This window comes from Ornithorhynchus anatinus, chromosome 1, assembly GCF_004115215.2.
Source record: "Ornithorhynchus anatinus isolate Pmale09 chromosome 1, mOrnAna1.pri.v4, whole genome shotgun sequence".
Classification (NCBI taxonomy): Eukaryota; Metazoa; Chordata; class Mammalia; order Monotremata; family Ornithorhynchidae; genus Ornithorhynchus; species Ornithorhynchus anatinus.
Window position 1 is genome coordinate 70,729,167 of NC_041728.1, and position 13,607 is coordinate 70,742,773.

The 13,607-nt window shown below is 46.2% G+C and overlaps 1 protein-coding gene across 3 annotated transcripts in view; it reads left to right on the forward strand.

Moving 5' to 3' along the window:
- The first annotated feature begins 3,181 nt into the window (after nucleotides 1–3,181).
- The window catches only part of FBXO9 (F-box protein 9), a 29,381-nt gene continuing 18,955 nt past the window's right edge, over nucleotides 3,182–13,607 (forward strand). The window contains exons 1-3 of one of the 3 annotated variants that reach the window (XM_029061572.2): nucleotides 3,182–3,408; nucleotides 10,229–10,315; nucleotides 12,919–13,077. In XM_029061572.2, the coding sequence (XP_028917405.1) occupies nucleotides 3,406–3,408; nucleotides 10,229–10,315; nucleotides 12,919–13,077 (249 nt within the window). In that variant the 5' untranslated portion in view covers nucleotides 3,182–3,405. Of the gene's footprint in view, nucleotides 3,409–5,963; nucleotides 7,127–9,570; nucleotides 9,653–10,228; nucleotides 10,316–12,918; nucleotides 13,078–13,607 lie in introns of those variants that run through there. The other 2 variants (XM_007667469.4, XM_029061580.2) reach the window with 2 other exon arrangements.

Below are 13,607 nucleotides of genomic sequence, written 5' to 3' on the forward strand. Positions count from 1 at the left end.
CCTGTACTGAGTGTTGGGGTGGATACAAAGTAATCAGGTTGGACACAGTCCCTTGTCCCACTTGGGGCTCACAGTCTCAATCCCCATTTTACAGATGAAGTAACTGAGGCCCAGAGAGGTGAAGTGACTTCAAAGTCACACAGCAGACCAGTGGTGGAGCTATTCATTCATTCAGTTGTATTTATCGAGTGCTTACTGTGTGAAGAGCACTGTACTAAGCGCTTGGGAAAGTACAATACTGCAGCATGGCCTAGTGGATAGAACACAGTCCTGGGAGTCAGAAGGTCATTCATTCAATAGTATTTATTGAGCGCTTACTATGTGCAGACCACTCTACTAAGCACTTGGCATGTACAAATCAGTAACAGAGACAGTCCCTGCCCTTTGACGGGCTTACAGTCTAATTGGGGGAGACAGGCAAAAACAATAGCAATAAATAGAATCAAGAGGATGAACATCTCATTAAAACAATAGCAAATAAATAGAATCAAGGTGATGTACATCTCATTAGCAAAATAAATAGAGTAATGAAAATATATACAGTTGAGCGGATGAGTACAGTGCTGAGGGTTTGGGAAGGGAGAGGGGGAGGAGCAGAGGGAAATGGGGGGAAAAGAGGGTTAAGCTGCGGAGAGGTGAAGGGGGGGTGGTAGAGGGAGTAGAGGGAGAAGAGGAGCTCAGTCTGGGAAGGCCTCTTGGAGGAGGTGAGTTTTAAGTAGGGTTTTGAAGAGGGGAAGAGAATCAATTTGGCGGAGGTGAGGAGGGAGGGCGTTTCGGGACCGCGGGAGGACGTGGCCCAGGAGTCGACGGCGGAATAGGTGAGAACGGGGGACGGCGAGGAGGTGGGCGGCAGAGGAGCGGAGCGTGCGGGGTGGGCGGTGGAAAGAGAGAAGGGAGGAGAGGTAGGAGGGGGCAAGGTGATGGAGAGCCTTGAAGCCTAGAGTGAGAAGTTTTTGTTTCGTGCGGAGGTCATGGCCTCTAATCCAGGCCCTGCCACTTGTCTGCTGTGTGGACTTGGGCAAGTCACTTCACTCCTCTGCACCTCAGTTACCTCTTTTGTAAAAGGGGGGTTAAGTAATTGTACTTTCCAAGGGCTTAGTACAGCACTCTGCACACAGTAAACGCATATGACTGAAAGAATGAATGACTGGGAGTCCCACGTGGGATAGGGACTGTGTCCAACCCGATTTGCTTGTAATAATAATAATTATGGTATTTGTTAAGGGGTTACTATGTGCCAAGCACTGTTCTAAGCGCTGGGGTAGAGACAAGGTAATCAGGTTGTGCCACGTGGGGCTCACAGCCTACATCCCCATTTTCCAGATGAGGCAACTGAGGCCCAGAGAAGTTAAGTGTGACTTAACCAAGGTCACACAGCAGACAAATGGCAGAGCCAGAATTAGAATCCATGACCGCTGACTCCCAAGCCTGGGCTCTTGTCACTAAGCAAAGCTGCTTCTCTTTCCACCCCAGCACTTAGGACAGTGACTGGCACGTAGTGATCACTTCACAAATCCCACAATTATTATTATTATTAATTCCAGTCATGGTGCCTTTTTACTTGTTTTGTTGTCTGTCTCCCCCGTTTAGACTGTGAGCCCGTCACTGGGCAGGGATTGTCTCAATCTGTTGCCTAATTGTCCATTCCAAGCGCTTAGGGCAGTGCTCTGCACACAGTAAGCGCTCAATCAATACGACTGACTGACTGAATGATGGTATTGATGCCTGTCTACTTGTTTTGTTGCGTGTCTCCCCCTTCTACACAGTGAGCCCATTGTTTGGCAGGGATTGCCTCTCCTGGTGCCCAACTGTACATTCCAAGTGCTTAGGGCAGTGCTCTGCACACAGTAAGTGCTCAATCAATACGGTTGAATGAATAAATGACTGATGGCGTTGATGCCTGTCTACTTTAGTTTTGTTGTCTGTCTCCCCTGTTTAGACTGTGAGCCCGTTGTTGGGTAGGGACTGTCTTTCTCTGTTGCCCAAATGTACATTCCAAGTGCTTAGTAGAGTGCTCTGCACACAGTAAGCGCTCAATCAATATGCCTGAATGAATGAACGATGGTATTGATGCCTGTCTACTTGTTTTGTTGTCTGTCACCCCCTTCTAGGCTGTGAGCCCGTTGTTGGGCAGGGATTGCCTTTCTGGTGCCCAATTGTACATTCCAAGCGCTTAGGGCAGTGTTCTGCACACAGTAAGCGCTCAATCAATACGATTGAATGAATGAGTGACAGATGGCATTGATGCCTGTCTACTTTAGTTTTGCTTTGCTGACTCCCCTTTTAGACTGTGAGCCTGTTGTTGGGCAGGGATGGTCTCTCTGGTGCCCAACTGTCCCTTCCAAGTACTTAGGGCAGTGCTCTGCACCCAGTAAGCTCTCAATCAATACTCCTGAATGAATGAATGAATGATGGCACTGATGCCTGTCTACTTGTTTTGCTTTTCTGTCTCCCCTATTTAGACTGTGAGCCCGTTGTTGGGCAGGGATGGTCTCTTTGGTGCCCAACTGCCCCTTCCAAGCGCTTAGGGCAGTGCTCTGCACCCAGCAAGTGCTCAATCAATACTCCTGAATGAATGAACGATGGCACTGATGCCTGTCTACTTGTTTTGCTTTTCTGTCTCCCCTTTTTAGACTGTGAGCCTATTGTTGGGCAGGGATGGTCTCTCTGGTGCCCAACTGTCCCTTCCAAGTGCTTAGGGCAGTGCTCTGCACCCAGTAGGTGCTCAATCAATACTCCTGAATGAATGAATGAATGATGGCACTGTTGCCTGTCTACTTGTTTTGCTTTTCTGTCTCCCCTATTTAGACTGTGAGCCCGTTGTTGGGCAGGGATGGTCTCTCTGGTGCCCAACTGTCCCTTCCAAGCGCTTAGGGCAGCGCTCTGCACCCAGTAGGCGCTCAATCAATACTCCTGAATGAATGAATGAAGGAATGACTAGAACAGTTGCCCCCCCCCCGAGGGCCAGTCCCGCGCTCTTCCCAGCATGCCTCGCGGCCTCCCCTTCGCGGGCCTCTCTCTCCCCCGCCCTCCCCCGCCCTGCGCCTGCGCGGCAGGCCGGGTCACGTGTCGCGCGGGCGGGCCGCTCTAGCCGGCGTCCGGCCCCCGTCTCGCTGGTGGCGGCGGGCGCTCCGTCCCCGCCCCCCTGGTGTCGTCTCGCCTCCCCTCGCCTCCCGTGCCCCGGCGCCGTCGGGTCCCCGCGCCCGTCCCCGTGGCTCGCCGCTCTGGGAAGATGGCCGCCGTACGCCGGGCTCGCAGTTACTGCCGCTGCCTGGTGCGCTTCTCCGACCGAGAACTCTGCTAAGCCCCGCCCGCAGGGACTGGGAGAGGATACACCGACGGCCTCCCCCCCCGGCCGGGGGGGGAGGGGCAGGGGGAAGCCCCCCGGACGCCCGCCCCGCCGCCATGGTAAGGGGGGAGGGGCGGCCTCGGCTCGGGCGCCAGTGCGCAGGCGCCGGGAGGGGGGGGGGGAGAGAGAGCGAGAGAAGGGGCGCGCGCATGCGTCCTCCACGGGGGGGGAGGGGGAGGTCAGGGGTCACGGGCCCCCGGCCTCCGTCCTCCCCCATCATAATGCTATTGATGGTATTTGTTAATCATCATAATGGTGGTCCTTAGTAATAATAATGGTGGTATTTGTTAATCATCATAATGATGGTTCTTAATAGTAATGATGGTATTTGTTGATCATAATAATGGTGGTCCTTAGTAATAATAATGGTGGTATTTGTTAATCATCATAATGATGGTTCTTAATAGTAATGATGGTATTTGTTGATCATCATAATGGTGGTCCTTAGTAATAATAATGGTGGTATTTGTTAATCATCATAATGATGGTGCTTAATAGTAATGATGGTATTTGTTGATCATCATAATGGTGGTCCTTAGTAATAATAATGGTGGTATTTGTTAATCATCATAATGATGGTGCTTAATAGTAATGATGGTATTTGTTAATCATCATAATGGTGGTCCTTAGTAATAATAATGGTGGTATTTGTTAATCATCATAATGATGGTCCTTAGTAATAATGATAATGATGGTATTCGTTAATCAAAATAATGATGGTTTTGTTAATCACAATAATGATGGTACTTGATAATAATAATGATGATACTTGATAATAATGATGGTATTTGTTAATCATAATAATGATGGTGCTTAATAATAATAATGGTGGTATTTGTTAATCATAATAATGATGGTGCTTAATAAGAATGGTATTTGTTAATCATAATAATGATGGTACTTAATAACAATAATAGTACTTAATAATAACAATGATGGTATTTGTTAATCATAATGATGATGGTCTTAATAATAATAATGATGGTATTTGTTAATCATAATGGCGATATGTGTTGATAATAATGATATTTGTTTATAATAATGGTATTTGTTAATAACAACGATGATTTTTTTAATAGTGATGATGGTACTTTAAATAATGATGGTATTTGTTAATCATAATGATATTTGTTAATAATAATGATGATATTTGTTAATAATATGTGTGGATAATAATGATATTTTTAAATAATGATGATGGTACTTTTAATAATGATGGTATTTGTTAATCATAATGACGATATTTGTTGTTAATAATGGCATTTGTTCATAATAACGATGATATTTTTTAATAATGATGATGGTACTTTTAATAATAATGATGGTATTTGCTAATAATAATAATGATGGTATTTGTTAATGATGATGATATCTGTTAATGGTATTTGTTGATAGTAACGATGATATTTGTTAATAATGATGATGGTACTTGTTAATAATAATGATGGTATTTATTAATAATGATGATGGTATGGGGCTCAATGGAAAGAACCCGGGCTGGGGAGTCAGAGGTCATGAGTTTTAATCCCAGCTCTGCTGCTTGCCTGCTGTGTGACTTTGGGCAAGTCACTTCACTTCTCTGGGCCTCAGTGACCTCATCTGTAAAATGGGGATTTAAACTGAGCCCCACATGGGACAATCTGATGACCCTGTATCCCCCCAGCACTTAGAACAGTGCTTTGCACATAGTAAGTGCTTAACAAATACCATCATAGTATCATATATAATAGTAATAATAACAATAATGACAGTATTTGTTAATAATAATGATGGTATTTGTTATTAATAATAATGATGATGATACTTGTTAATAATGATGGTATTTGTTAATAATGATGATATTTGTTAGTAATAATAATAATAATGATATTTGGTAATAATAATAATGATATTTGTTAAGCTTTTCCTATGTGCCAAGCACTGTTCTAAGCACTGGGGGGGATATGAGGTTATCAGGTGGTCCCGCGTGGGGCTCACAGTCTTCATCCCCATTTTGTAATAATAATGATGGTATTTGTTAAGCGCTTACTATATGCCAGGCACTGTTCTAAGCGCTGGGGAGGGATACGAGGTCATCACGTCTCACGTGGGGCTCACAGTCATCATCCCCATTTTGTAATAATAATAATGATGGTATTTGTTAAGCACTTACTATGTGCCAAGCACTGTTCTAAGCGCTGGTGGAGACACAAGGTGATCAGGTTGGACACAGTCCCCTGTCCCACTTGGGGCTCACGGTCTCCATCCCCATTTTAAGGATGAGGGAACTGAGGCCCAGAGAAGTGAAGGGAGTTGCCCAAGGTCGCACAGCAGGCGAGTGGCGGAGGCGGGATTAGAACCCAGGTCCTTCTGGCTCCCAGGCCCCGGGTGCTGTCAGAGAAGCAGCGTGCCTTAGTGGAAAGAGCGCGGGCTTCGGAGTCAGAGGTCGTGGGTTCTAATTCTGGCTCTGCCACTTATTGGCTGTGTGACCTTGGACAAGTCACTTGACTTCTCTGTGTCTGTTACCCCATCTTTAAATCGTGGATTTAGACTGTGAGCCCCACGTGGGACAACCTGATGACCTTGTATCTACCCCAGCGCTTAGAACAGTGCTTGGCACATAGCAAGTGCTTAAATAGGGTGGAGAGAGGAGAGCTTAGTCCGAGAAGGCTTGGTGAAAAGTCAAGGTCTTAGGAGCCAGATGGATAACGCATCAGGTTAACATTGTGTCCAACCTGATTAACTTCCACGTACCCCAGCGCTTAGAACAGTGCCTGGCCTCTAGTAAGCAATTAACAAGTGCCATGATGATTATAATTGATACCCTACTGCCGTCTAGCTAGAAAGCTAAAAAGGATTTCCCGTTAGTTATAGCAGCAACCAGATATACTTTACGACTCTCTCGTAACTTGCATTTGTTCAGCGCGCGCGTGAAAAGCCAGTAACGGCAGAAGCGTTTGAGAACTGCAGGGCATTTCCCCAGCGAACAAGCTTCAGCTTTTCAGGGAACTCACAGGGGTCCCCGGATAAGGTGTCGGGCGGTGTTTATGCTGACGAGGGGTGGCAGCTATTTCTAGAGTCTGGTCAGCGGCGATAGCGGTCAGGAAATGAAACCGGCCTTACATAATGTTGACTTGCAGTGCGGCTGTGCAGATCGCGATCAAATGAAAAGGTCTGTGCAGATGCAAACTTATTCTGCGAATGTCCTGCCGGTTTCTGTAAACAGACATTCTTCAAAATCGTCCCAGAAACTTCACCTTCAGAGCTAGTCGTACTAAACTGTGGTTTCACCAAAAGTCGTACGATTCCCCTTTGCTCTATGAAACTATAACTGAATTAGCAAATTTTGGCTACTTGGGATACACTGACCTTCTACACCCTAAGGTAAACTTAAAAAAAAAACCTCATTCGAGTCTGCCGCGATATAGTACGTGGGTGTTTACAATAAGCTTAGAATTTGGGTCGTATATCAAAATGTAAGTATACAATTAAAGCGGGGCTCGAGTAGACAATTTTTCAACATCAACACCGACATTAATAAATGCGCCCACTCTCTGCTGGGCACTGAACTAGTCATCAGGAAGCAGAGCTGTTTTCCCTGTTGTAGAGAAATGCGAATCTCTGCCTCGGACAGACCCAAGTGCAATTACATGAAAACCCAAGAGATGCGAATATTCGTGATGAACTATACCAGTGGACATGGAGGCAGCACCGCCCTGTGGGAAGAGCATAAGTCAGGGAGTCGAGAGACTAGGGTTTGAAACCCAGCTCTGTCATTGGCCTACTGCGTGACCCCGGGTAAGTCACTAACCTCTCAGGGCCTCAGTTTCTTCTTCGTAAAATGGGGATAAGGTACCTGACTCCGAGGCCCGTGTGGGATAGGATTTTTCGTCCTATCTCCTAAGCATGAATCTACCCCTGTGGTTAGCCCATAGTAGTAATTGCTGAATAAACGTCATTATTTCTGATTTTTCTGATTTTTAGATGTTTACAGGTTCTTAGTAAGTGGTACGTGGAGTAAGCGATGCGTGGAGCGGTCACCTTGCTCCCTCCTACCTCATCTCGCTACTCTCCTACTACAACCCAGCCCGCACACTTCACTCCCGTAACGCAAACCTTCTCACTGCACCTCTCCTTGTAGTAGGAGAATAGCGAGGTGAGGTAGGAAGGGGCAAGGTGATTGAGTGTGTTAAAACCCGTGGTAAGGAGTTTCTGTTTGCCGAGGTGGGTGGGCAACCACCAGAGGTTCTTGAGGAGTGGGGAAACACGGCCTGAATGCTTCCGTAGAAAAACGGTCCAGGAAGCGGCTTGAAGTACGGTCCGGAGCGGGGAGAGAAGGGAGGCAGGGAGCTCAGCAAGGAAATTGTTAAAGTAATCAAGGCAGGAGAGGAGAAGTGTTTGGATTAACACGGTAGCAGTTTGGTTGGAGAGGAAAGGGCGGATTTTAGCGATGTTGCGAAAGTCGAAGCGGCAGGATTTAGTCACAGATTGAATACGTGGGTTGAACGAGGGAGGTGAGTCGAGGATAATGCCAAGATTAAGGGCTCGTGAGACAGGGGTAGTGGTGCCGTCTACAGTGATGGGAAATCGGGGGGAGGACAAGGTTTGGTGGGAAAAGAAGGAATTCTGTTTAAATATGTCCAGAGAAGGTGATTCCGCGACCTACTTACAGTCGTAATTTGGCAGCGGTTCCCAACCGATGGTGAAATGGAGAGACAAAGTCAGGTTCTGACAGGAAGCAGCATGGTTTCCAGGCGCTTGGCCAGTGGAGTTTACCCGGTGGGCTTCGCCTGTGGAAACGAAGCAGAAGAGTAGGCTTCAGGTTGGGAGAATTTAGGCTGCAGCTATGCAAGGGTAGTTTTGCTCAGAGCACTGAAAGATTGGTTGGCGAGAGCTGTGAGGAGGCCCAGAGTAGCAAGCTTCAAGGAGGATCCGAAAAGGAGCCCAGGGATATTTTGGAATCGTCGGGTAATTTTCTGCCTATCTCTAGGCATCACTGCTGTGTTTTGAAGCAGATGTTGCCGTGAGCCGTTGGCATGACTGGTGACAAGACCGTGGTACAGTCACCTGATGTTAAAGGGCCATAGAGAAAGGGAACAAAGTATTGCCACAGTGGCCTGGTGTCCAAATCAAATATTAAGAAAGTTCCTCTTGCTCTTCTGGAGTAGCACACACACACACACACACGCAAGGCTTAAACCCAGCTGAATCTCACAGGGTGTCCCTTTCAGCTGCTTTCTCTCTCCCTCCACGCCCCCCTCCCCACCACCCCAGTCCTCCCCCCGATGGGCTTGGGAGTGAAGGTTGGGGTGTCTAAGCAGTGTGCCCTAGTGGAAAGAGTCAGAGGATCAGGGGTTTCTAATCCCAACTCTGCCACTAGCCTGCTGGGTGACCTTGCCTACTGCGCTTCCGATTCCTTATCTGGAAAATGGGAATAAAATACCCTTTCTTCCTCCTACTTAGACCGAGAGCTGCATTTAGGACAGGAACCGTGTCTGAGCTCCATATACCGCGTCTTACCTAGAGAGGGAGAAGCAGCGTGGTCCAGTGGAACGAGCTGCGGCCTGGGAGTCAAAGGACCTGGGTTCTCATGCCGGCTGTACCAGTTGCTTGTTGTGTGACCCTGGGCAAGTCCCTTAATTTCTCTGTGCCTCAGTTTCCTCAACTGTAAAATGGGGATTAAATTCCTTGCCCTCCATCGTAGACCGTTAGCCCCATGTGGGGCGGCGACTGCGTCCGACCTGATTGACTCGTTCCTACCCCAGTGCTTAGAACAGTGTTCGACACATAGTAAGTGCTTTTCAAATAGCATTAGAAAAATCGCTCAGTACAGTGCTTGGCACATCGTAAGTACATAACAAATACCATATCAATGCCGGGGGTGGGTGGGGGGGGAGTTCTGTCCTTTAGTTTTGAGCTATTGGAGGAGTTGCTTTCAGAACTGTGCCTGGTGATAATGCCAGTACGTGGAGAGCCTAACTTTTTGGCAGTTTGAGAGGCCAAGGTCTGCATCTCAACCACAAAGCCCTTCCAGCCCTTCTCCATTGTAACGCTGGGCACTGTGACGCTCTTGCGTAGTTTCCATCCCAACCGATCCTACTTTTGGGGTCCAGCCAGAGGCCCTTACGGGCTGCACTGTCAAATTCCTTTCCCTTCATTTGACTTGGGGAATTGGCTCTGGTGACAGGTAAGCAAAATAAAGGCCTTTCGTGTTTCAGATATTTTAAGGCTGGCCAGAAAAGCAGCTCCCACCAGCACGGAATCGATTGGCAGATTCTCAGTTTCTTCCTTTTTTATGACATCGATGTCATTCCTGGGGGGCAGGTAGGCTTCTCTGGCTTCATCGACATAAGAAGTTGTTGAGGATGATAATAAAATATAGTATTAATGTGACTGGTTATAAATGGAATCCGACATGTTTTTACCTGTTCGAGCAATAGCCTAATGATTATGCCAGTTATAAAGTGCTTGCTTTTTACTATGTACTAAGTGCCAGGGTAAATATAGATATATTGCTTTGTTTTGTTTTATCTCTCTCCCTCCGACTAGAATGTGACCCCATTGTTGGATAGAGATTGTCTCTAGTTGTTGCTGAATTGTACTTTCCAAGCTCTTAGTAGAGTGCTGTGCACACAGTGAGCGTTCAATAAATACAGTCGAATGAATATAGTGATATGAAGTTGATACCTCCCCTGTGCCACACTGGGCTCACAGTCTATCTCATCCTCAATTTACAGTGAGGAAACTGAGGCCCAGCAGAGTTAAGTGACTTACCCAAGGTCACACTGTAGGCTAGTGATCAAGTTGGGGCTTGAGTCTGGTTCTCTTGGCTGACTTCTTGTCATAGATTCTTACGCCTCATAGAAAATACTGACTCGTTTGAAATTGTTTCCCTCTCAGGCAGAAGCTGATGAAGATTGTCGCTCTGATACCGTAAGAGCTGATGAAGATGATGAAGATGAAAGTCCTGCTGAAGCAAATCTTCAGGTATCTCTCTGATGTTGCATGTTATGTCTCATTCCAATTGTTTTAAGAATTGGTAAGAGATAATCTATAATAATAGTGCCAAAGTCTCAATAGGTCAGGTTAGGATTCATTAATTGCATTCCAGCATACATCGAAGCAGCATAATGTAGATAGAGCCCGGGCCTGGGAGTCAGAAGTTCATGGGTTCTAATCCTGGCTCTGCTACTTGTCTCCTGTGTGACCTAAGGCAAGTCACTTCACTTCTTTGGGCCTCAGTTACCTCATCTACAAAATGGGGATTGAGATTGTGAGCTCCGTGTAGGATAGGAACTGAGTCCAATCCAATGTGCCATTGCCCATTTGTATTCACCCCAGCACTTGTACAGTGCCTGGCACGTAGTAAACGCGTAACAAATAGTAATTATTATTTCATGCAAGAAAACATCACCTGAAAGATCAGGTCTCATTTCTTCTAAGCCATACACTTGTGGGTTAACCCTAATATGCATGGCTTTTCTAATGTTATTCAAGCCTGAGGGTAGCTGACAGGTATTTGGGGAATTAGGGAAGTAGATTCTGCAAAATGTAAAGGCTGACCCACATTCCCAGATGTGGTTTTATACCACAAGGAATATTTTATTTGTTGTATTTTCTAACAAGCATTTCCTCACATCTCCAGGTAAATGGTGTCTGCTCTCTTGCCATTTTGTTACTATTCATTTTTGAGATAAGAGATCACACAGATTAAAGCCCAGCCAGCTTTCCAGTTTAAAAAGAAAGGAGTCTCTTTACTGGACTTGGAAAATTTGAGGGAGCAAATCCTCTTCGGAAAGGTGTAGGTAACTCATTGGTACAAAAATTCCATAAAAGTCCCCTCTTTTGAAGTTGCAGAGAGGATTCCCTTATCTAGGAAAAATGATCCTGTTTGCAGAAATGACAAGGTGTACCTTGCAGGCGCTAAAGAGTACGTGTTTCATCACTGAAAAACTTCTTGGAGTAGCAGAGGCTGACCCAGTCTTGGTAGTTTATTTGCAGTTCGGCATTCTGTCTATTTGCCTTTTTCTGGTCATCAGCTTGAAGTCTGGGCAAAGCACAATAATTCTTTCATCTCTTTTAAAAACTACGAGAGAGATAACCTTAGCATGAACAGGGTGCCTTGGAGAACTTTTAAAGAAAAAACAAAAACATGGTGCTTGGCCTCAAGAAACTTAGACCCTCTCTGACCGGTGTAGCTTAACCCAGGAACAGCTCTGTTATATTGTACTCTCCCGAGCACTTAGTACAGTGTTCTGCATACAGTAAGCACTCAATAAATACAATTGGTAATAAAAATCATGTACAAGAAATGTAAAGCAGTGAGAAGCAGCATGTTCTATTGAAAAGAACACAGGCCTGGGAGTCAGAGGACCTGGGTTCTAATCCCAACTCTGCCACTTGCCTGTAGTGACCATGGACATGTCACTTCTCTGGTCCTCAGTTTCCTCATCTGTAAAATGGGGATTGTATATCTGTTCCTTCTCTTGCTTAGACTGTGAGTCCCAGGCTCTGTTACCCTGGTACTCGGTACATATTAAGCACTTAACAAACACCACAATTATTATTATTACTACTACTACTACAAGTAAATCCCATAGTGCTTTGAGGAGTGGAAACGCGTGGCCTGACCTAATAATAGTAATGTTGGTATTTGTTAAGCGCTTACTATGTGCCGAGCACTGTTCTAAGCGCTGGGGTAGACACAGGGCAATCAGGTTGTCCCACGTGGGGCTCACAGTCTTAATCCCCATTTTACAGATGAGGTAACTGAGGCACCGAGAAGTTAAGTGACTTGCCCAAGGTCACACAGCTGACAAGTGGTAGAGCCGGGGTTCGAACCCATGACCTCTGACTCCAAAGCCCGTGCTCTTTCCAGTGAGCCACGCTGCTGACCTGGTGTTGGATGTGTTGGGAGGGAAGGAGGAGATGCTGGAGACCCTCCTCATTTGGATGGCGACTCCCTGGGATCCATTGGAATCGCTCACATCCTCCATCTGAATGGAGACGGTGTCCTTCCAGTTGTGTTGAAGGCCCAGCTGGATTCAGTCAGGCAGTTGAACCCAATTTGTCTAAGCTGGTTGTGGCCTGGGAACATATGTATAGACTCTTAGTACAATACTTTGTACTTAGTACAGAGCTGTGCACACAGTAAGAACTCAATAAATACCATTGATTGATTGTGTATTAGACATCATGGTTTGGTATCACCTCTCCCACCTTTATAGTATTTTACTTTCCCAAGTGCTTACTGCAGGGCTCTGCACATAGCAAGCACTCAAATACCTTTGATTGATGATGTCATCCACTCCCCTTCCCCCTGCTTTTGGGGGTTTAAAAGTGTGATAATTCATCCGTGAGTGAGTTCCTTGATTAGTGAGCTTCAGGTTTTGGGCATTAGCAATAATTGGCCCTTATCAATGGTTGACCGTTTGTTCTTGTTTTCGCCAGCTGTCGCTCTTTTCTTTGGCAGGTCTGGGTGTAGGCCGAGGTGCAAAGCAGTCATTTTGAAAAGATCGGTCCAGGATGGTATGACTGACTAGTGACTTTACAAAATATTCATAACAAATGATTAAACTTTTTTGTCTTAGGCACAGCTCCAGATGTTCCGAGCCCAGTGGATGTTTGAACTTACCCCAGGCGTAAGCTCTAGTGGTTTGGAAACGCGGTCGTGCAGAACGTCGGCAAGGGGGCCTCCAGGAAAGGCCGCGGATACCAAAGGAAAGCAAGAACTAGCGAAAGAGGAGAAGGTAAATATTAAGTGCTAACCCTTCCCTGAGACAGAAGGGTAGCAGCTGGGGATCATTCAGATTCTCTCCTCTGCAGAGATCTGGAAGGAATCAGGCTCCCTAAATTGAGTAGCTCACAGTCCATCCCTCTGCATTGGACGTGAATCCATTTGACATGTTCTTCCCAGTCTCGATTTCTCAGTTTGAGCCTCCACTGTTCTTTCTTGAGAGGAAGCTGGAAGTTGAGCGGAACGTATATAGGATGAATTCAGGTTTTCTTTTTCGAGTTGCTGTCCGGTCCCAACGAGGGGTGGTTTCCCAGACCATCAGGTTGGAATTGAACAGTTGCACTTCTTTCCTGGGTTTCCTTCACCACATGTTTTTTTTGCTCTTCCCATCAGCCACTGGAGTTCACTCAAGGGAAGCAGAAATGGCAGTGTCCCCGACTCAGCCGTTGCTAAGGAGACCCACCGCCTGCCCATCAAATTCTCCTCCTTAAGTCTTGCGTTGCTGTTGCCATATTGACTTGCTTTTAACGTCAGGTTTCAAAA